The 23889-nt window shown below is 38.8% G+C and overlaps 2 protein-coding genes across 5 annotated transcripts in view; both read right to left on the bottom strand.

The window, feature by feature from the left end:
- Positions 1-15102, bottom strand: part of gramd2aa (GRAM domain containing 2Aa) — a 37526-nt gene extending 22424 nt beyond the window's left edge. The window contains exons 1-2 of one of the 3 annotated variants that reach the window (XM_074667125.1): positions 14817-15102; positions 3306-3410 (exon numbers count right to left, since the gene is read on the bottom strand). In XM_074667125.1, coding sequence (XP_074523226.1) covers positions 3306-3410; positions 14817-14956 — 245 coding nt within the window. In that variant the 5' untranslated portion in view covers positions 14957-15102. Of the gene's footprint in view, positions 1-3305; positions 3411-10158; positions 10531-14816 lie in introns of those variants that run through there. The other 2 variants (XM_074667127.1, XM_074667126.1) reach the window with 2 other exon arrangements.
- A 4567-nt stretch (positions 15103-19669) lies between these two features.
- Positions 19670-23889, bottom strand: part of znf609b (zinc finger protein 609b) — a 130682-nt gene continuing 126462 nt past the window's right edge. The window contains exon 8 of one of the 2 annotated variants that reach the window (XM_074665772.1): positions 19670-22184. In XM_074665772.1, coding sequence (XP_074521873.1) covers positions 22141-22184 — 44 coding nt within the window. In that variant the 3' untranslated portion in view covers positions 19670-22140. The remainder of the gene's footprint in view (positions 22185-23889) is intronic. The other variant, XM_074665771.1, reaches the window with a different exon arrangement.

Genomic DNA, 23889 nt, shown 5'->3' with positions numbered 1-23889 from the left:
AGGCGGGTCCACTGTGAGCTGCTAACGTGGAGAAACATCTCCTTTAAAGGCTGTAAACAAGGCCAGGCCGCTGTGAGCCCAGAGGAGGACGGGCGCTCCTCAAAGACAGGAGGCCTCGGTTTACTCCTCACAGTTTTCAGAGGAAATCAGATAAATTCACAGGAGGAAAACCTCAGGGTCACTGAGGAAAGTCTGGTGAAGTTTTTCAGACAGCAGGGGGCTCAGAGGACGATGGATAACTTCATGGATCTCCTTCACACAAGCTTTAAAAACCCTCACCAGACCAGAAACTCTTTTCTCTCTACAGTCACTTCAGAAGCTTTGGTTTGGACAGAAACCTGAGCTGTTTCAGCTTTTTCCCCGTCAGCGAAACGTTTCCTCTGCGTGAGTCTGAGGACGCATGCGCCTCCATCTCCATCTCTGTGTCTGTATCTGTGCCCTTGGCTGGAAACCGAAGCTAATTACCCGCTCAAAGAATCCCAAATTGGATCCTAAATTAGAAAGCGAACACCTCCCATCGGTGGGCCGGTGGAGCAGTGGACTCCCGCTCAATCATTCAGCTGCAGGAGGAGAAACTGGGACTGAGGAGGTGGACTCACTGATGAAAGGAGGAGAGGAGATCTCAGAGCGTCTTCTGGTCCCTAATCCACAAATCAGTTTCAGAGAGAGAGGAAGATTGTTTTTTTTTAATTTCCATCATGACACACAGGAAAGAAGAAACCAGGTCTCAGCTTGGTTTCAGCTGAGTGAGAGGATCAACAACACCTAAAAAACTGAAATCTTCTCAAGTGTTTTTGTCTCATTTTAAATAAAAATTGTCTGACGCTGTGCTTCTGTCAGTTACAGCGCTCTGTCTCACTAAACTCCTGAAAAAATAAATGAATCTGTGTCCCCTTAGTCCAAGGGTCTTCAACCTGTGGCTCTGGAGCCTCATGTGGCCCTTTGACTCCTCTGCAGTGGCTCCTTGTAGCTTTAAAAAATATTATTAAAATAAAGAGGTTTTTTTTTTCTTACAGAGGGTATTGATGATTAAAGACACTGACACTAAATAAAATCCAGCGTTACCATTTAGTTGAACAAAGTATGCACCACATATTTTTCAAGTTTCAATTTTTTTTGAATTTCTGCAAATTTTTACAAAGTATTTGAATTTTTGTTTTTTATAATTTGCAATTTTTAATTCAATTTAATTTTATTAAGTATTTTCTTTAATTTCTTGAAAATAAATAAATTTCAGGCAATATTTTTGAAATTTCATTTTTTTTTCATTTCTGCAAATATGACAAAGTATTTGAATTTTAGTTTTTTAAAAATTTGCAATTTTTTTTTTTTTAATTTTCCATTTTTGGTAAAAACAAACATTTCTTTATTTTTTGATAATAAATGAATTTTGGGGATATTTTTGAAATTTCAAAGTTTTGGAATTTCCGCAAAATTTCAAAATTCAATCTTTTAAAAAAATTTGCTAATAATTCAAATTTCACACTTTTTTTTAATTTTGCATTTCTAATTCAAAAAATTTTTTTAAGGATTTTTTTTTTTATTTCTTGAAATTAATGAATTTTAGGCATATTTTTAAAATTTGGATTGTTTTGATTTCTTCTAATTTCTATAAAGTATAGGAATTTTAGTTTTTTATAAATTTGCATTTTTTAAAAATAAGGATTTTTTTGGTTTTCCATTTTTGGAAAAAAAAAGAATTCTGAGCATATGTTTTAAATTTCAAAGTTTTGGAATTTTTTCAAAATTTAAAAATTTGGTCTTTTTTTAAAAAAAATTGCCAATGTTTTAAATTTCAAAGTTTTTTTGAATTTTGCAATTTTTTGAGAATTTCAAATGTTTCTTTTTAATCCTGCAACTTATCTAAATTTCATAAATTTTGCAAATTTATGAATTTCGAATTTTTCTTTAATATTTGCAATTTTTTTAATCAAAAACAAAGACATTACATGTTTAATTTTGTAAACACAAACATTTTCTCTGGATGATTATTCCCTTGATTTTTGCTATGTTTAGAACTTCAGACACTTTTTTGTCTTTGTTGTGAAGATAAAGTAGATTTTGTGGTTCCTGAATGACTTTAATCCAGGTGAGCTGAGGAAAAATGGCTCCTGTTAAAGTAAATGCTGCAGATTCCTGCCCTGGAAATATCTAACATGTCTAACTCTGATACAGAGGAATAAGATTTAGAAACCACACACTGTGGAGCTGATAATCTCATCTTAAATCATGGATTATGAACAGGTAAATATTTCAAAGTGAGGCTACTTGAAGGTCACTAATAAAACCCTCGAGCAAAGCTGGGAGATGTGAGTCTCTGAGACGTGGTCGAGGGTTTCCACTTCAAAACAAAGTGTTACTGTGGGCTGAACTGGACCATGAGGGGGAGCTAGCAGGGCTGCTAACTCCTCCTGGATAAAACAGATGGAGCCTGAAGGAGCTCCACACACACACACACTGAGAAAGTGCAGAAGAAACTGTCAGGACGGACGACGGTTTTCAGCTTTTCTAAGCAAAGAGACATTTTAATCTCAGCCTGGATCTGCTGAGACCTGGTTCCTCTGGTCCTGGTCTCTGATAGTGGAACATGATCTGACTGTGGACTGCTTTGTGTGCGTGTTTTGCCTTAAATAAAGAAAGCCGGGGTGGTGCTGTGGGAGAACAAAAGATAAACACTGCTTTTTCAGAGGGCTGCAAGTTCAAGAGCGACATATGCAGCGAGTGTTTGAGCCGGGCTCCTGACACACGCAGAGCCTCAGAGATAAATCCATCTCCGAGCAGATTCCCCAGGATTACTCTGCTCTGCCTGGGATCCTTCTTATATAACACACCAAGGCACACAGAGTGCCCACACACACACACACACACTACACACACTACACAATGATGGTATGTGCACAAAGACATTAGAGAAATATCCAGAAACAGAGATTTTAGCATGGAATTGATCATATAAAAACATAGATATCAGTGTTTCAAACACACTTTGACTCTTTCCTGTCGTGTGTATGTGTGTGTGTGTATCTTTGTGTGTGTAAATCCTTTTGTAAATCTCTGTTTATAGTATCTGTGTGAGCATGTGTTTGATCACTGTCTGACATCACATAAAAGCACAAAATAAGCGCTGAGAAAATAAATCTCCTGGGGCTCCGACCCGTGACCACGCTCAGGATGCAGATGGTGGAGGGGGAAGAAGAGGGCAGGCTGTGCGGATCAGTGTGTGTGTGTGTGTGTGTGTGTGTGTGTGTGTGTGTGTGTGTGTGTGTGTGTGTGTGTGTGTGTGTGTGTGTGTGTGTTAGACATGCCTGAACTGGCCGTGTGTGTCGTCCTCCTTGGACGGCTCCAGGTCCTGTGTTGGGATCAGGCCTGTTTCTTCGCTCGGCTCCTGCTGCTCAGTCATGCTCCTGGCCCTGAACACACAAACACAGAGCAGTGTGTGAGCAGTGTGTGAGCGGTGTGTGAGCAGTGTGTGAGCAGTGTGTGAGCAGCAGGCTCCTCTCTGCCGGACCTTCATGCACACTGCTTTCAGAAAAAACCCAGCGTGTTTGTTTTTACGTCCACGCTTGGCTCCAAACACAGTGTTCCTCTTAAAGAGAGTACAGGGCAAACAGAGTCTAAAACCAACACGCTGCTGATGCAACATTCAAAGTCTGACTCTGCTCCTTCCCACTGCACTAAAACGTCCCACTCAGCACAGACAGCTCCAGCTCCAGCTCCAGCTCCAGCTCCAGCTCCAGCTCCAGCTCCAGCTCCAGCCTCGTGCACGGGGCCAGGGCCTGCTCTCAGCCAGGAGTCTGCAGAGAAACCTTGGAGGTCGTACAGATGGCTGACCTGACACACCACTGCGAGCGGACTCCAACACGCTCTGAAAACCGCTTTGAAGCTTTTCAGCAGCAAGAGAAGAAGAAGACGACAAAAAGTCCCCAAAACTCCAAAACTAAGATCTGAGCAGAGCCACAGACTGACATAAAAACAGCTAAATAAAGATTACCATTTAGTTGAACTAAATCTTCATCCCATCTGTCAATAAAGCCTGCCACCGCTCTACTTCACCTCCTACAACATCAACAGCCCACCAACTTTCCATGCACCTGTGGCTAACCTCAAGTTTTACAGCCCTGGGAAGATAACTACATCTACAAAAAGACTAATCTGGAAGAAAATACTGATTTTAATTCTGTGAGGATGGATTCATTTCACTGACAACATGACGGATTAATATACATGATGGATAATTTTTTGCAAATTTATAAAATCTTTTTTTTTTTTTGCAAATTATTAAAATGCCAAATAAATAAATAAATAAATAAATAATAATGATTAAATAATTAAATTCACATTTTTTAAATTCTTCCAAAATTTTTTTAAATCTCATACATTAAAAAAAAAGAAAAAAAATCTACTTCTGTATTTCTTTATCTTTTATTGAACTCAATTCTGTTAGCAAGACATAAGCAAACAACAAAAAAATGATGAATATTATCAATTATTGGTATCAATTTCAAAAATTATTTCAAAATTTTCGCAAATTTTTCAATTGTTTTTTTTTATTATTTATTTTTTTTATTTGGGATATTTTTTTTATTTATTTTTTTATTCACATTCAAATTTATTCATTGACAAATCAAATTGACATTTTTTTTAATTCTTCAAACATTTTGAAATCTCGTTCATAAAACAAAACAAAAAAAAAAAAAAACAAAAAAAACAATCTACTTCTGTAGACCTTCCTCGATTATTAAAATTTGGGACTTTTTTAAATTTTTTTTTTTTTCAAATATCAATTTTTTTTACCAATTTTTCAAAAAAAAATAAATTTCTATTTTTTCGGAGGGGGAATTTAATTTAATTTTTTTTTTTGCAATTATTTAAAGTTATTAACTACAGTATAACATATAGAATTGCATACATTAAAACACTTCTTGATTAGATAATTATTCACTATATTGTCACTACGTATAGATTTTTATTCCCTTTATGGTCTTTATTGTGAAGATAAGGTGGATTTTGTGGCTCCTGAATGACAAAAGACTAATTTGAAAAAATAAAATACAGATTTTAATTCTGTGTAGATGGATTTATTGAACTGACAATGTGCCCAATTAATATACATGCTTGATTTTTTTGGCAAATTTATTACATTTCAAATTAATTAACTAATTAATTAAATTGACATTTTTTAAATTCTTCCAAAACTTTTAAATCTCTTAAAAAAAACCCCAAAAAACGCTACTGTTGTAACCCTTTATCTATTATTGAACTCTTTTCTATCGTTGTCAACTCTAAATATTTGTCCTAAAGGTGTCTCCGTAGAGAGCAGTGTCTTTACATTCAGAGCTGAGATCTGTTCATCGCTCTGTTCGATAATTTCTTTCACTCAGTGTGAATAAAACACAGGATAATCCAAGCAGCTGGCTCATTATAAATAACAGTTAACTCATTACTGAAAATAAACCAGCTTTAATCCTTCCTTGTAGTTTTCTGCTCTAACACAGATTGAGATTAAATAATCCAGTATCTGCAGCTGAATCTGTTTTGTGTGTCCTCGGTTCATCACCTCCCTCTGCTCCTTCCTCCCATCAGCACAAACACCCAGCTGCTCCGTCTCCTCCTCTGGGACACAGGAAGTCGTTACCACCTGCCGGCCTGTAATTACAGGTGCTGATGGAAATAGGCTCCTGCACGCAGTTTCCATGAGCTCTAATTGGCCAGAGGCCTCGCGTCAGCCGCTGACCTGCTCACACAGCACGAGCCTCCTGGTTCAGAGGCTCCGCCGAGCGCCTGGTGGTTATCAGCGATCACACAGCGCTGGATGGGGGCAGAGGGCTCGCTGCTCCAGATAAGGAGAGTGTTTCTAACGTTTATTCACCCAGAGCCGCGGGTCAGAGGACTCAGGATCTGGTCTCAGATCCAGGCCTCGGGGAGCAGGGAGCCTGTGTTCGCTGTTCATCAGGAGACAATGGTCAAAGAGGCCGATTGTAGCTTCACACGCAGCTCCCAGGGAAACTGTTCAGCTCAGCCACAAACAGAAACTGCCTTAGATTATCTCTTATTAGGAAATATATTTAGAAAAATGTTTTTTTTCTAAGTCAAAATCCCAACGTTAAAGCTCCTGTGTGTTGTTTTTGGTGCCCCCTATGGACAAAGTTATGCCTCTTATCTTTGAGCTGAGTTTGTCCTTTACAAGCATAAGTCACATTTTCTAAAAAATATAAAATAAATTTGGTCTGTTTCTCACCCAGATAAAAAAAGGAGCTTTAAGTGATTTCTGAATGACATAGAAATCAACATTTTAAAACCCAAACTTGATCTTTTTGCTCGTCTTCTTACTTTACGTTTTGTCTGGTTTGGCTGACGGTCTGTTCTCCTGTGTGCCCACGGACAGTTTAACACTTTATTTTTAGCTCAGGTGGGAGAAAACAAACTCTTAACGACCCTTTCACTGACAGCTGGGAATGTCTGACACCTTGCTGTCGCCACCGCGTCGAACGGGACACGACTTTGAAGGAAACCTTTTCATGAAATGTTTGCTCTCACATTAAGCCCGGCTCACATCGCTGACACAAGCAGCTCAGAGACAAACACTCTCATTGTTTGACCGTGGACCTGAAGACGTCTGAGTCGTGTATGAGTCGTGTTCAGTCAGGTTAGAGACCGAGGGTGAAAACGTGAAGGTTACTTCAGCAGCTGAACGACCTGTGTCTTCCTCTGTCAGTTTAATGTTGCTTTTTAAACTTTCGTTTACGGTTCCTGTTGATCAGGAGAGCTGACCAGAGACAGACGACTCCACCAACAGGTTTCTCAAGTTAATGACCTGTGAAACCATGGAAACGAGCTCTCTACCCTGATTTACAGACAAACTGATGGATAAATCCTTCATGATACCAAAACAGTCACACTAATTCTCTGCATTTGATCAGGAAGTAGCAAAGATTGGGTTGAACAAAGGGTCTGACTGAAACCTGCGGCTCGTTGAGTCCTTTGCAGTGGCTCCTTGTAGATTAATAGAATATTATTATTATTATTATTATTATTACTATTGTTATTATTATCGTTTTTATTATTATTATTATTATTATTATTATTATTATTTTTTTTTTTATAATAATAATAATAATAATAATAATAATAATAATAATAAAAATGATAATAATTATTATTATTATCATTATTATCATTATTATTATTATTATTATTATTATTATTATTATTATTATTATTATTATTATTATTATTATTATTATTAACATTTTTTTTAATGCCAAATATTTTTTAAAAAATTGGAAAGTCTTCAATTTCAAAAATGTAAAAAAATGAAAGTTTTTCCAACTAAGTATTTTTTGAAACTTTTTGAAATTTCAATTTTTACTGGAATTTTGGCAATTTTTTAAAATTTCAAAATTTTTTAAGTTAAGTTTTGCAAAATTTTGAGATTTCTTTTCTTTTTTTTTTTTTTTGCAAATTTGTGTAAATTTATTACAATTAAACTTACAAATCACATGTTTAATTTTATAAAGTCAAAAACTTATTGTTGTTTAGATAATTTTTCCTTTGTTTTTTTTTATCTATGGAATTGTATCCACTTTATAATCTTTATTGTGAAGATAAAGTAGAATTTGTGTCTCCTGAATGACTTTAATCCAGGTGAGCTGAGGAAAAATGGCTCCTGATAAATTAAGGGTTGCAGACCCCTGGGTTGAACAGAGAACTGACTTATGAACAACAGAGCTTAAAGAGGGGGTATTCTGCTTTCTAATATTTAAAACAAGCTCTTAAAGTGACACTGCTGGATGTTTAAACTGAGCGTGTGCAGATTTTCAAACCTCTGTTTATCCACATGACGCAGAAATCCCTGGATCTGTCTGTAAATGATCAACATTTTCTGGTCCAATCTAAAAATAACACAAGATCTTTGTAAGACTTGCTGAAATGAGATCTTCACATCAGGACCTCCTAACTGTTTGTGGGCCTCAAACACCAAGGTCTGCCCCTTCAGGCCTCCAGAGGGCTGGCCAATCAGAAGGAAGGAGGGGGGAGTTTTAAAGGGTTTCAGATTTTCAGGCTAAAATAAAAGTTTTCTAAAACATCAGTGTGAGAAAAATAGAGATGAGTTTGTGCTAAATAAAGTACAAGGCCTGAAAAAGCAAAATACTCCCTCTTTAAAATGAGCTGCAGTGAACTTTGATGGGAACTGAACCTGGATTGTCTCTTTTCCTGCTGAATAACCATGTAATAAGTCTATTTTTGCGTGTGTGAACTACACTCCTGATAAATTACCGTAAGCCAGTAACCGGAGCGTGACCTTGGGGTGACACTGAGCTCTCTGAGCCCGGCTGTCCTCAGGCAGGTTTTTACGGTCTGGAGGAATAAAGGAGCAGTTTTTCCTCTGCCATGGAGACTGTGACACCAACATGAGTGAGGAAATAAAGTGTCCAACAATTTTCACTAATAAAATACTACATCAATAAAAACTACAATAATGCTTCTGTGCAAAATAACATTGATTACGTTACGTTAAAGCTACTTTGGGGAGGATCTCTGGGATGTAAAGAAAGACGTGGTCATGGTTTTTTCACAGACCTCCTCATGTCCTCTCCCCGTCCTGACTCATTACATGCCTCACCTCCTCCTCCTCCTCCTCCTCCTCCTCCTCCTCCTCCATGTCCTCAGTGTCTCAGGAGACAAACATTTTGTGCTGTCACAAGACATTCCCCAATCCAATAAGGTCTAATCTTGTTAAGGTTGCAGTTAGCTGCAGAGGAATCACGGCACTCTCACTGCCTCCTCCGCTCCTCTTTAAAGCTGAATAATGTTCTCCCTGCGTTTGGTTTTAAACTTCACTTTCATGATCTGTGAAACCAAAGACTCAAACTCACAACAACAACTCAGAGGGATGTTTCAGATACTAAAGCAAAGCTGCATCAGAAACTGAAGCTAATGAGAAACTCTTTCTGTCGTGTAAGCGTTTCTCCTGCAGGATTGCTGAGTCCACACGGCTCAGACTCAGCCTCCAGCAGCGTGGTCTGCTCGGTGTGCACCGTGTGTAGGAGCTAAACTCTCATTTGTCTGAAAAAGCTGGAGGTGTTTGCAGGAAATTTTAGGAGCAGCATGCAGGGAGTTTCTGTTTGTGTGAGGGTCTAAAGAAACTGAGAAACACAAAACACATGAAGGAAAACTGAACACTGATGTTTTCAGAGCTTCCTCTTTGAGGCCTGGATTATTTTCCTGTTGTTGTACGTTATCCAGACGCAGACGGTGTGTGAAGCTCCAACAGGAGCTCAGCCTTTGGACTCTGCTCCCTGCTCTGCTTGAGACCTCCTGAAATAACCGTCCCATTGTGTAAGCATCTCCAAACAGACTCTGATGGAAGGACTGAGTCTCTGAGACACAACAAGACCCCAACTCTGCCTCTGACTGCAGTCTCTGAGTATGAGACAGGCCGGCACAGAGGATTCAATGAGCTGGGATGAGGAGCCATTTTAAATCATTGTTTTTTTTTAAGTGTTATAAACTCAATATATAAAAGTTCTTCATCTAAAATCAGAAGATAAAACAATTTCTGGTGGGGAAACACTGAGACAAAATCACAACAAACTCTATCTGAATGTTTGTTTCTATCAACAAGTGACTTTATCTCTTTAAAATCACATTTCCAGCTCAAAGTGAGAAGAAAATCAAACCTAACTGTTTGTTAGACTTATGTTCATAAAATTATACGGGATCTCACTAACTAAAAACCAGCGTTTAAAACAAGAATTAGCGTCAAGTTTACAGAAAACGTTTAGGGGTAAAACGGAAGCTGTTTTTAAAAATAAAAGCAAGAAAATCTAATTTTTATAAGTTTGACTTTTTCAGACTCATCAGTTAAAATCTACTGATGATTTAAGGTGATTTATCGTACTCTTGATTAAAATACTTTACTGTGAGGTAATATTTGATTGATTTAATTAGTGTAAAATATTTTATTAAAGAATTAAAGTCTATACTTCTCCTTTTAAATCAGAACAACATCATCATAAACTACACTTAAGGACCGTAAAAGCTAAAATTGTTTTCTATCGCTTGTACAGATTCACACTCCGTGTTAGTCGCTCATGCTTTTATTTTGAAAGCCCGACCGGAAGCCCTGCTCGTTTCCCGCCCGCTAACGGCTCCTACCTGTTGCTCACTGCTCGTCGTGACTTTGTCCGCCGTGTCGTCGCCCTGTAGCTCCGTGAAACCCGTCCTGAGTGGGCTGCATGTCTCCCTCACATCATCCGTGTTTCTTTCACCCGCGAAGGAACCGAGGGAAGTGTGTGAGCCTCGCCCCACGTCACGCTCCGCGTCACGGCCCGGCGCTGCTGACGGAGCTAACGGAGCTGGAGGAGCTAACGGAGCTGGAGGAGCTAACGGAGCTGTGACCTCCTCACAGACTGAGCCTCCTCAGACAGAGCCTCCTGTGAGGTGGGTTGAGCTTACCTATAGCCCAGAGTGAGAGCGCTGTTTGCTCAGTGTGCCAGGAGATTACAGCAGGCTATTTCCTCCACACGGACCGAGAATAACCCGGGACTGCTCCGTGACTATGACAGGAGGGAGGCTGACGACACGACGGCCTGATGTTTAACAATCAGCCCTAACGAAATCACTTTACAAGTTTTATTTAGATTCAACTCCGGGTTAAAGTTTTAATGAGATTTAGCGCTTTTTGTCTAAAATAAGAGCTGTAAACTATTTCCAACAGGTTCATGTGGTGTAATAAAAAAAGAATAAACAAAGTGTGCCAACTGCTGCAATATTTTTAGATCAATAACAAAGCTTTTAATCTAAAGTAAAAGGTTTCATCCAAAGTTTCTCCCTAAAAAATGATCATTCTTATTCCTCAGACCTCCCTCGTACACAACATGTTTGATTTTTTCACGTTTTACATTTTACTATGATATTAATCTGTACAATTACTAACATTATTATCACTATTATATTTATTATCACTAGTATTATGATGATGATTATTATTTATTTTATTTATTTTATTATTTTTTTTCATTTAAATATCTAAGTGAGCTTCCCAAAGTCAAAACAACTGTTCAAGAGATTCGAGAAGATAAAAAAAAACCCACATAAAACAAAAATAAAATTAATTAATTAATTAAATAAATAAAAAGTGTAGCATCTATTGTTGTCAAAACAACTCTCCAAGAGATTTGAGAAGATAAATAAATTAAAATAAAAAAATAACATAAATAAAATTGAATATAGATAAATAAAAAGTGCAGCATCTATTGTTGTCAAAAACAGCTCTTCAAGAGATTTCAGAAGATAAATGAAATAAAATAACATTAATACATAAATTAATTAAATACGTTAATTAAATAAATAAAATATAAATTAATAAATAAAAAGTGCAGCATCTTTTGTTGTCAGTGGGATTACAGGGTTCAAAGAAATAGATAATAATATTGTAATATTTCACTCATTTATCTTAAAGTCTCTCACTTTAAAACTCTTACAGTGGTACTACAACACGTCTTTAACGCTGTATTTCTCTCATTTTCCTCAGAAACAGTATAGTTTTCCCACTAAGTTGAGATTTTGTAACAGTCAAATAATTATTTTTAATAAAAGAAAGTTAAAGAGGTCATGTGACTGTTTTCTTGTCTGTAATTTTTTTTATAGTTGTTTTTACTGACACCTGGGTGTAATGTGATATAACTATAATTTATGTAAGCAGATGGTATCCACTCATATATCTCGTATCTATCTATATACCATTAAACAGATCTATCTCCTTTCTATCACGTTTTGCCATGAAATGAATCAGACTCTGTCCAACAGGTGACGTCCTCTGTGCAATAAACCGTCTCTCTGAGTCTGCAGATTGGTAATCTGCTTTGCCCGGATTAAATTGATGCAATAAAGGAATAAATATAACGATGATGCAACGAGACAAGGTTAAATATCAATCTATGGCTCCTTTGCTGGCAGGTTTAATTATTTAGATGACTTAGATAATACTTAAATGTTCAGTTTAGTAACATGAAATATTTTTTATATTTTTATATATTTTCTTAAATATTTTTTACCAGCTGTACCCCATTGATATTTAATATTAATGCATAATTTATTCATATTCCAGCTTTTGCTCCTGCTCTCTCAGTGTGACCGTCAGTTTGAGGTTTATGTCAGCGCTGTTGTATTTATCAGAGTCAAAGATCTGACGTTCCTGAACATGAACCACAGTGAGATTTCATAAAAACCACAACATCAGATTTTAGTGGCTCCAAAACGTTTGTGAACTGGAGCCATGTGTGGATTTAAACGGCTTCCTTCATGGCAGGATCAGCTCTGCTCTCCAACGCTCTGAGGTAAAAGTTAGCATCAGACTCAGATGGTTTTACAGCTGTGTTCAAAATAACAGCAGTCCCACAGCATTAGCAAGAAACAACCCAATTTTTGTCTGAATTTCAACTCCTACACTGCAAAAAGTTTCCAGAAGGCTCAGTTAAGGTGGAGAAAACCAACAGACCCAACAGGCGTGACGTGCATGCTGCCACGACGTCTACGTAAAGACGCTAAATCGGTTACGATTTGCCAAAGAACACGCTGATTGGCCTAAAAAGAAAATAACGTAATGTTTTGTGGACTGATGAGAGTGAGATCGTTCTTTTTGGGACTCAGAGCCACAGACAGGACATTCAAAATGGTTTAAATCACCTTATTTACCAAAATAAGAAAATAGCTCCAGCTTGATGCTAACGTATATGAGAAACTGCATTGATATGCTAGCAGTTAGCATACATCAGTATAACTTCAGCTTCAGGATAGAATTTCAACTTTCATCACAGAAACATATCACATCAACATCAAAATACTGAGAATTTCAAATGTCAAAAGCTAACAGGCTAATGAAAGGCTAATGGCTGACTTCATAACAACGGAAAGGTTCCAAACAACTTAAACTACTGCTATAACCACTTTGAGACACTAGATGGCCTACTTGAATTATTAAGATATTCTAACACAGAACATCAACGTCACATTGTGTGAAATTTTGACCTGTTTCTGTTTAATTATGCTGAGAAATATCCAGACTCAGGGACCAATTACATTTTATTCACTTACAGTATAAACTCAATTAAATGTTGTTGACACAGAAAACCTGTAAAGATACTTTTTGTACCAAGAAAACTCACAACAGGAACTGATAAGGGAATCGATAAGGGCATTGGTATTGACAAAAACGTATCAATTCCCATCCTTATTAATCCCAGAGAAAACTTGTGGGTGGACATAAAAAATGCTGTTTATGAGGAAAAACCAAGAAATGGGCTACAAAACCTGATGAGCGGGGCAATAAGTTTGTCCATGCAGCACAGACGTGAAGCAGTTTTCACAAACCGTGGTTATGCAGCTAAATATTAGTTTATGATTCTCAGGAAAGTTGAATCTTCAAACTTTTCTCAGTTTTAACAGAAAATTAGTGAGTTTTTAAAGACAGATGTCAACACTGCTGTTTTTCTGAACATTATATTTCTTGACTTTCTGTAAAATACTGTCAAAATCAGTTACTTTTTAAAATTTTCTTGCTTGAATTTTGACGTTTTCTCACCTTTTTAGACATTGAACACACCTGTAAATGTGAGGGGAGTTATTAAATATCTTTTCACCAGAGGTGTCAAGTAGTGAAGTAAAATTAATTTATTTAATGCTTTATTTAAGTAGGAATTTGGGTTTTTATACTTTACTGAAGTAGGTATTTTTAGCTGACTTTTTACTTCTACTCTGAACTTTGTATTCCCTACATTTAAAAAATAAACTCGTTACTCCCCTTGTTTCCATTCCAGCCTGTTGTTAAAAAAAATAAAATAAACACAAACTCTTAAAATAAAAACCTTTCCATATAAACTGGTAATAAACAGAACACTGAGCATGAGCCATTAATCCAACCATAGCTCGGTGAACACACTGTGCATCATGACCGTCAGTCAGCATGAAGAAGACCCAGTGCTGCCCTCTGCTGGCTCAAAGCAGGAAACAGCACACACTAAGTACGGTGGCTCTAATAGGAAAAACATAATAACTATTCAGAAAATGACCCACAGTAACCTTAGAGTACTAACGCTTTAGTCTGGCTCTGAGATGAAAATAAAATTAATTTGACTGAAAACGGGGGAAACACTGCGGGTTGTTGTGGTAGCGTCTGAATGAAGTTATCAAACATTTTAGCTAGCTGCAGTTAGCTTGAAGCGATGTAGCCTGTGTTTAGTTAGACCCTACTGATCGACACCAGCTGCTCCAAACTTTTCAACATCAACATTTTAACAAAACTCAGTAGTTTTGAAATAGTTTTGAAACCAGTACTTTTACACTTCTACTCAAGTAAAAAAGTAGAGTTGATACTTCAACTTCTACCAAAGTCTTTTTAAATCCTACTATCCATACTTCTACTTGAGAAATGGATGAGAAAACTTTTGACTCCTCTGCTTTTCACTGAGTGAAGTTTTAGTTTTGGTGAAATTTGGTGGAAGTGTTCAGGTCAAAGAAGAAGAAGAAAAAGAAGAAGAAGCCCCTGAAGTTTCATCAACTGGAGAAATGAGGTTAAACTTAACACACAGACGTCAGTGTGAACACGGCTCTGACACGCCTCCATCTCTGCTGTGATTGGCTCAGGCAGAGCGAGGCTTTTCTCTAAGGTTAACTGCTCTGATCAGGTGAGGCTTCCTGTGAGGCGTTCACTGATCAGGTGAGGCGTTCACTGATCAGGTGAGGCGTTCACTGATCAGGTGAGGCGTTCACTGATCAGGTGAGGCGTTCACTGATCAGGTGAGGCGTTCACTGACCTGGCTCTGCTGGCTGCTATCCTCTGGCTGCAGTTACCATGGGGAAGGCGGCAGTGGGGCAGCTGGTAGTATCTGTCCTGGCCGGAGGCCTCGTCGGCGGGCAGGGCCTTAGGGCTGGCTGCGTAGATAGTGCATCCCATGAACACCTCGGGGGAAGTCAGCCTCAGCGTCCTGCAGCGAGCGGGGAAACAAGAAGCCGTCCTCCAGGTCTGCTTCCTGCGCGCGGCCCGTCCTGTCCTGATGCCGGCCAGCTGCTGAGTGGGAAAGCCATCAGCTCAGCGCTCTGCTGCCTTAACCCCTCCTTCCTCCCTTCTTCCTCCCTCCTTCCCTCCCTCCTCCAGCCTCGTCCTCGCTCCCTCTCTCCATCCCTCCCTCTGTGGACGGAGCAGAGCGTGGAGGATAATCAGATTTCACATTTACACTCAACAAAATCATCCCGGCGTAATCACTCCCCGTCTCTGGAGCTGCATCATGTTAATGCACAGAGCGGACGCCGCGCTCAGGAGCATTAGGGCGGTTAAAAATACCCCACACACACACACACACTCACACACACACACACACTGAGCGTCATCACTGTGGAGATAAAGAGATGAATCCAGGGGGCGGGGCTAACAGCTGGATGAACTTACTGTACAGGTCCAGCTCCAGATCCAGGATCTCAGACTCTGATGGAGACGTTCAGTCGATGATGCAGTGACAGGAGCGAGGAGGTGTCTGCAAAGAAACTCTGAGAAAGATTTTCACTCAGGATAACGATAAACTCAACTCATGATACGGTTTTTGACTCCAGGTTGACGATACAATTACCTCACAAATTTTTAAAAACAAAATGTGACTGATAAGATTCTTTTAACTATTTCTGCAAAACACAAACTATGCAGTGGATGCAAAATAAAAAAAAAAACACACACACACTCACACATATTTAAATGTAAAAAATCTAAAAAATGCATTTTCTTATTTTTTTGACAAATTCTGCGACCCCCCCCCCCAAAAAAAAAATAAAATAAATATATATATATATAAAATAAATAAATAAATAAATAATAATAATAATAATAAAATTAAAAAAAATCACAGTTTTAAACTTCTATACATAAATAATTTATTTAATACAAAGATAATTTATTTTAATCTAATCCTTCTGTTTATCTGGGATTAAAATGACTTTAAATTTATCAGACTGGCTAATGCACATTTATGTTAAATATATTTCTACACTAAAATCTAACACTAATTCAAACTTTACAAAAAAATTTAATTCTGAAGCCATGGCGGTGTTTATTTTGGCGTGGCGTTGTCCCACGATCATTTATTCTTAGCAGAAACCAAAAAATCACTTAATGAATTAAACAAATAAACAAAATCTCTTCAAAGAAACACTCTCAGGTTTGCATGTGTTCCTAGTTTAGGATTTACAGGTTTCGTTTTTTGTTTTGTAAGGAAAGGCCCTCTGCTGTTTGAATAGGGCATTGTAATTTATTTATTTATTTTTTTTATCTCAGCTAATTTGAATCGTCACACATTTGTATCAATTTATGACTGTCTGATGATGCATGGTGACCAAGGTTACAATAGTTAACTAAAACTAAACTAAAAACAAAAACTAAAATGTAAAATACATTGCAAATGTCCTTCGTTATTGTTTCTGACAATACTAATAGCCTTTAGGATTTAAATTAATCTGACACATTTTACCACAGTTTTCAGCAGTTGTCAGCGCCGTACGGCACCATCATAGTGACGTACTGGGACGTGTTTGTTTACCGCACTGACTGGCTGTGCTCTGTGCTGCGACCAAACGTAGAGGAGCAATGAATCAGAGCATCTGTGACACTTAAATTTCATCTGAGTCTGACTTTAACTGTATTTGTGTTAACATTATTTTTATGTAATCAATGTTTATATTTTTTATATTAAGTTAATATTAATTCTTGTGTTTAAAGCAGCAGCCAACAGTTCAGTATCAGCATTGACTGAGCAGTGAGCTCTATGTTGGACTGGAAAATAAACAGTTTGACAAAATATTCACTCTGACCTTTTTGAATCCTGCTCCTGGTTAATAAGGTATGAAAAACTAAACTAAACTAAAACTAAACTGAAACTCAACTAAAACTATACTGAAACTAAACTAAAACTAAACTAAAACTAAAGCCTTGTTGCAAAAATCAAAACTAAATAAAAACTACAATGCCCGCTCTAAAACTAATTAAAACTAAACTGTAATGGGAGAAAAATGTCAAAACTAACTAAAACTAAACTATAATGACAAATCCAAAACTATTATAACCTTGATTGTGACATCACTGATTTTTCTCTCCCTCCTCCAAACCCCCGCTGACCGACCGTGTGAGCGATGTTAAACTAAACTTGAACCTGGTCACTGTGGACGTCTCTGACCTCAGGCAGCTCCATGAAGCTGGTGTTGAACCTCCGCCCACAGACACGGACACAAAGTCCACTCGTCCCAGCATCTGATGGTCTCCAGGTTTGGACTGAAACAGCTTCAGAAACCTGCTCCAGCAAAGTTTCCTGGAGGAGAAAATCCACCTCAGACGTGTGTCAGAGCTCAGGGACGGTCTGAGGGTAAATATGAGCTGTTTGTTTACAGCAGGAGTCTGCAGCGCCCCCTCAGGACGCTCTGAGGAGAACTCACGGTTCAGGATGCAGGTACAATAAACAAAACCTTTTCCAGGAGGGGGACCCCGAGAGGACCCCGAGAGACCAGGACCACAGACTGAAGCCTTAATCTGCATCACAGTCAGCTGTAAACCAGGATGAAGAGATGCTGGATCCAGAGGAGACAGACCACACACACACACACACACACACACACACACACACACACACACACACACACACACACACACACACACACACACACACACACACACACACACACTGCTCTCCTGTGGCCGGATGTCACAGTGCAGCTTCCAGTTTCTAATCCAACATCAGCAAATCGACGTCTCTGGGTAATCCAGAAAAATTCATTAAGGAATTAAAAACACAATCCAGACTCCAGCAGCTAAAATAAAAAGTCTGTTTCCTGGTTTTTTCCTGGTTTTCCAGCTAAAATAAAAAGTCTGTTTCCTGGTTTTATCCTGGTTTTATCCTGGTTTTATCCTGGTTTTATCCTGGTTTTATCCTGGTTTTCCAGCAGTTTTCAGGAGGAAACAGCCTCGGTCTGGGTTTAGACACCAGGACACAGATGAAACACGATGACAGGAGGTTTCATGTTCTTTAAGAAAAGATTTAAGGTTCCTGTGCAGTATATATTATATATATAGTATAATATATATTTTTTGCTTCGTATTCTGTTTGTTTGCAAAGTATAAACCTGGAATGAACTGAATTCATTTATTAGCACGCTGAAGCTCTGATGATTTCTTAAATATTTAAGTCATGAAAATAAATCTGGAGCATTATTTCATCAACTGTGTTTAGGACAAAAGTTGTGACTACTTTTTCAACATAAATCCACATTATAGTAAATTTAGAGTTATTCAACATTTCTCAGTCAGACTACACTTCCTAGAAATGTCCCTCATCATTTATTTCACAGTTCAGACAAAATGTAAAAAAATTATGTCTCAAAAATCCCAGTAACCAGCCACCATGGCACCACCTGACCTCCATCAGCTCATATTTCTGCTCCTTTTCTTCACAGTTTGCTCTTTATAACATCTATAGTAAGAAGAGCAGAAAATGTTGGTAACACAGCTGATGAACAGTTAATGTGCCCCATGTACAGACAATCATTCTGATGAAATATTGATGAGGAGCTGAAACATGACACACTTACTTCAAGGTTCACACCAAAAAGGATGGGCCCTCAGCTGATTGGGGTCATGTGACTTTGGAGCAAACCATTGATGATTCATAGGGTTTTTTCCCCAACAAATTCAATTATACTTTCAACAATTTTAAACTCTTCCATTTGTATTTATTTTGAAATTTAATAAGTTCTAATTATTATTATTATTATTATTATTATTATTTCTAAGTTTTGCAAGTTTTTGAACCTGAGTTAATTTCTTAGAGTTTTTCCAAATTTGATCAACTTCCTTAAATTTTTGGAGTGTTTTTTATCTATTTATTTATTTATGTTTCATTTTTTTTTTCTAATTTTATAAAAAATATTAAATTTTAAATTTTGGAATTTTCAAAATGATTTACATTTAAATTTATTTAAATTCAGAAAACTTATCGATTGGATATTTTTTCACCAGATTTTAACGATGTAGACAGTCATTGTGATGAAATATTGATGAGGAGGAGCTGAAACATGACACACTTTCTTCGAGGTTCACACCAAAAAGGATGGGCCCTCAGCTGATTGGGGTCATGTGACTTTGGAGCAAACCATTGATGATTTATAGGTTTTTTTTTTTAAATGGGTAACACAGTTGATGCTGATTTCTGACACACACAAAGTGAATTATTTTATCTAAATTAATGATTTAAATCGTTTTAAAACAGTTTTTCACCTTTTTCTGCTTGTTTTGAATTAATCTCGGAGAGAAAACTTGACATCTGGGAAATCAGCAAATTCCAACACATGGTTTTCATCTTTGCTAAAAAAATGATGAGCCTGTTAATTTTCTGTATTAATGAAAGTGAAACTTAAGCCAAATGAGCCTCTGTCGTCATTCAGCTCTCCTCCTCCTCCTCCTCCTCCTCCTCCTGTGTGAATTACTTTAAACCTTCATCTGAAACATCCTGAAGTCCACTGAGAAGCAACACATCATCATCATCATCATCATCATCATCATCATCATCATCATCATCATCATCATCATCTCAACAAGCACTGAGTCCTGGGACAGATCGTCTCATAAAAAGATTTATTTTTTCCAGCCCAAATTTACAAAGGCAAGTTACAGAGTATTGTATAAAAAAGAACCATGGTAATGTACACTTTACACAAACTCCTGAAGGGGGGAGGGGGAGGAGGAGGAGGAGGAGGAGGAGGAGGAGGAGGAGGAGGAGGAGGAGGAAGGTGAAGAGCTCTGTATCTTCTCACAGAAAGGAAATGAAGACATTGTAAACATCCTTGCGAGCACCACGGCTGGTCCTCTGTTTTTTTTTTTCTTTTTATATTTTCTGGGGGTGGGTGGGGGTGCGGGGTGCAGGGTGGGTGGGTGGGTGGGTGGGGGTGTTTGTGTGACGGGAGGCGGGTCCAGAAAAAAGACAAACGAGCAAGAGTCTCTGTGTTTTCACAGGAGAAAGTTCAACTAGGCACCAATTGAGACAACTGCTGGCCAATAAATATACTCTTCACCATGAAACAAATACAGTCCTGCAAAATACACGAGCCAAGCACTTTCCAATATGTCGATAGCAAACATGACTTTTTCTGCCGTTTCATACACTTTAGGATATAGATTTCACTGGGCTTCGCTTACTACTGAGATAACGTTACTACCCTCAGCGCGAGGGAACAAATGCACTTGTCACACCATGGTCTGATAAAAACTAAAGGTACTGTATGCAGTCTGCTGGTACTAAAACCCACTGACTCAATGACAACATCACAGCTGCCTAGGTTACCCTCACAGATTACGTACAAGTCAAACACCACCACATTCAGCTTATTCAGCTTATTCCTTTAGCCATTCTTCTTAGAAATGAGCAAAAAATCAAAACCTGCTCCATCCTGACCCTGGGACCAGAAACGCGTCGACGGGGAATGTCCGAGAAGCTGGAGATGAAGTTTGATGAGAAACGGGATGAAGCGCCGAGTCATGGAGCTGAACACGGACCGCAACCATGAGAAACAACGACGTGACAAAACGAGACTCAAACGAGACGACGGCGGCGTGGGTAACCTGCTCTCTGACGGTTCAGACTCAGCATCAGGAGAGGATTCCCCCACGACCCCTCAGGCTCAGCAGCTTCACAGCAGAGAGGGGCGCCCCCTGCAGGCCGCGCTGACTGCTGCAGATTTAAAGACTGAGTTTACATCGAAGTGACACGCTTCAGCTGATCTGACGTCTTCCATGGCATCGTTAAAGTCCCATTTCACTAATTTAGCTGGGTTGGCTTCCTGCTCCGAGCTGGTTTGACGTGCCGCTGGAAACGCAGAGCTGAAGCTCAGGAAACAGAGACGAGACACACTGAGCGCGCTCTGAGGCGAGAGTGTGGCGGTGAAGTCACACGGAGAAACTTGAACCAAGGAAACTATCAGAGAGCTTCATCATGTGTTATCTACGATCTTCACGCTGGGAATAAAAGCTCCTGAAAATTAAAAGTATGAGTTAAAATTTGCAGCACGACGCCAACCGACGCCTAAGAATCGACGCTAACGGCGAGCTAACGGCGAGCTAACAGCCTCATTACAGCCGGAAACCCACGATCTGACTCAAGCTTCACATTTTTCCTGCTGAAGAAAGTTTTCCCAGATAGAAACAGTCAAACACCAGATCCCTCCTGACTTCAGCGTTTGCTAACGAGGCTTCACGGTCGCGGCGAGCGCAGACACAGACGTGACGAACACCAGCATCGACACGTTCAAGGATGAGCACAATGATATGAGGAGTTAGCGACAGAAAGAAAACATGAGTAGTGTTATTCTCCATGAGGTGTGCGCGGTCCCTTCGCAATAAAACACGACGACATCATCCCTGAAACGAGGAGTGAGGGCGGGAGGAGGAGGAGGAGGAGGAGGAGGAGGAGGGTGGGAACCAGCGATGACGATGGAGGATGAGGAAGGAAACCCTTCAGCCTCAGGCTCTGTAAGTCTCTGAAGAAGCAGCTGCTGCCATATTCCCTCTCCCCACCAAATATAGCCACACGTTTGTCAAGTTTCGGATATTCTGTTGTTCCACGGCGTTCGCCACAGACGCCACGTGGAAATCATCTCACTTCCTGTTCAGTCTTTAATTTAGTTTGACTCCCCTTTCCCATCAGACACCCTGCTCCCCGTTGTCCCCTCCACTTCCTGTCTGCACGCGACCAAAAAGGGTGCAGTCAAAAAGAGAAACGTAAGAAAAGAAGCTGATCGGGCAGTCCCATCGTCTCTTTTTGCATTGTGTTTGTTGACAGTGCAAAGACTAGATAACCAGCGGGTCGGTGTTTCCTCTGCGGCGAGGCAGAGACATGGCTTTGAACCTGATCCAGTCCTGGGACAGTCTGAGGTTTTTGGGAAGAGTTGGGGTCACTGACGAAGGGAGGGTAAAAAAAAAAACGATCCAAAAAAAGGAAAAAGAAAGAAACCCCGACAGTCTGCCTGGCCTCGGGGCCGAGAACTAAAGATAGAAACACCATTCAACTGATGTCTAAAGGTAAGACCCGCAGATTCTCTTCACATGTGAGCCAGTCACATGAATCTTTGCAGGGTTGAGGTGTGACGGTCGGGTTTCCCTGTGACACACAGACAGAGAGGAGGCTCAGTACAGAGACACAGATAACACTTCACATCCATCATGTTTATACTTTTCTAGTCTGGTGTCAGCATTACTCCACAGCGTTCCTGTTCAGGCAGAGCTCATCACACACTGATTTCATCTTATTAACGTGGTTTTCAGTCAATAACAGCTAAAAAATAAAAGACAGCACAATTTAGATCTTTGAAAGCTGCTTTTACCTTCTTTTATTTTTACAGCTCTGGATTAAAATGCAGAATATATTCAGTGACATTTCTTTTTTAACTGTTTAAAGTTGATTTTTTGTTTTAGTTTTTAAAGCGTACTGTTTATTATTATTATTATTATTATTTTTATTTAAAACCACAGATTCAACCATTCAGGTTTTCTTTTCTGTTATGAACTCTCTAATTTGTTTATGGTCCATACTACAATGAGTTTTTGTTGTAGTTTTTTTTATTTGTATTATCATTTAATTTAATTTAAATTAATCTAATTCAATTTAATTAAATTTAATCTAAATTAATTTAATTAAATTTAAATTAAATTAATTTAAATTAGATGAATTTTTTAAATTTATTTATCTTATTTTATCTTTCTTTTAATTTGCGTTCAAAAACTTTTTTTTTTTAATATTATTATTACCACATTTCACAACAATGGTCTGAAAACAACATGTGATACCTGTCTTACTGTTTTCCCTTACTTCTGAAAAATTAATGTAACTTTGTCCAGCTGCAAAACATGTTTTAATTTTGGGTTGAATACAAACTTAAATAAAAAAAACATAGATTCAGTAGAAAAGTCAGCTTAAAAAAAAGTGAATAAAATTTACCATAGGGGAGTTACGATAAAAACTAAATCTCTTTGTTTAGTGAACTTTTAAAGGATAAAAACGCTCCTGGCTCCACCAAACATAAACTGTTATTAGTAAACTGTATTAGTTCTTATGTTCATAACTCATGTCACTACAGAAACCATCAAACCAGGTTTTATTTCTGCTGAATCAGGTTTATCTATAAACTGACTGAGTTGTAATACCACAGGCGTCCACCAGATGTCAGTGCAGCCTGCTCTGCTGCACAGTCTCTTTCACGGCTCTATTATCAACACCATGATCCTCTTGTCCTCACAGGACCTGCAGAGGATGGATCAGCTCGCAGGCTAAACGCTGCGCTGTGTGCTGCGCTGTGTGCTGCGCTGTGTGCTGCGCTGTGTGCTGCGCTGTGTGCTGCGCTGCTGCAGCAGGCAGAGAAACAGAGGTTTGGCCAGGATCTGCTGTCCTCACAGGTTGCTGCTTCAAGTCGGCAACATAAATATTGAAGGGACAGAGCGGAGCAGGGTGTTCTTTTCACTTTGAATCACAGAAACTGAGGACAAAGAAACAAAGCAGCTTTTTCTCCTCCTCTCAGATTCATTCAGGGAGCGTCTGTGCCCGGCCTCATTACTCTTCACCCACACACGGCGCTCTGACTCGTTTATACGGAGCCTGATGTTAGCCACCTGTGTTAGCACCACTCTCAGGTTACTGATGGCTCTCTGTGGGCCTGTGATTGCTCTGACTGTCTTTCTCCTCCTCTGAGGAGGAGGTGGTGGGTGGAGGAGGAGGAGCTGCTCCTCAAAGAAATGTTGAATCTTCATGATTAGAATTCAGATTCTGCTGTAACTAAACATCCTGTTTCCCTCCTCATTAAATATTCTGA

Source organism: Halichoeres trimaculatus, unplaced genomic scaffold (assembly GCF_033239565.1).
Source record: "Halichoeres trimaculatus isolate MK-OKI-2021-1 unplaced genomic scaffold, fHalTri1.1 fHalTri1_scaffold_3, whole genome shotgun sequence".
In the NCBI taxonomy this organism is placed as follows: domain Eukaryota; kingdom Metazoa; phylum Chordata; class Actinopteri; order Labriformes; family Labridae; genus Halichoeres; species Halichoeres trimaculatus.
This window is presented reverse-complemented; position numbering and strand designations above follow the sequence as displayed.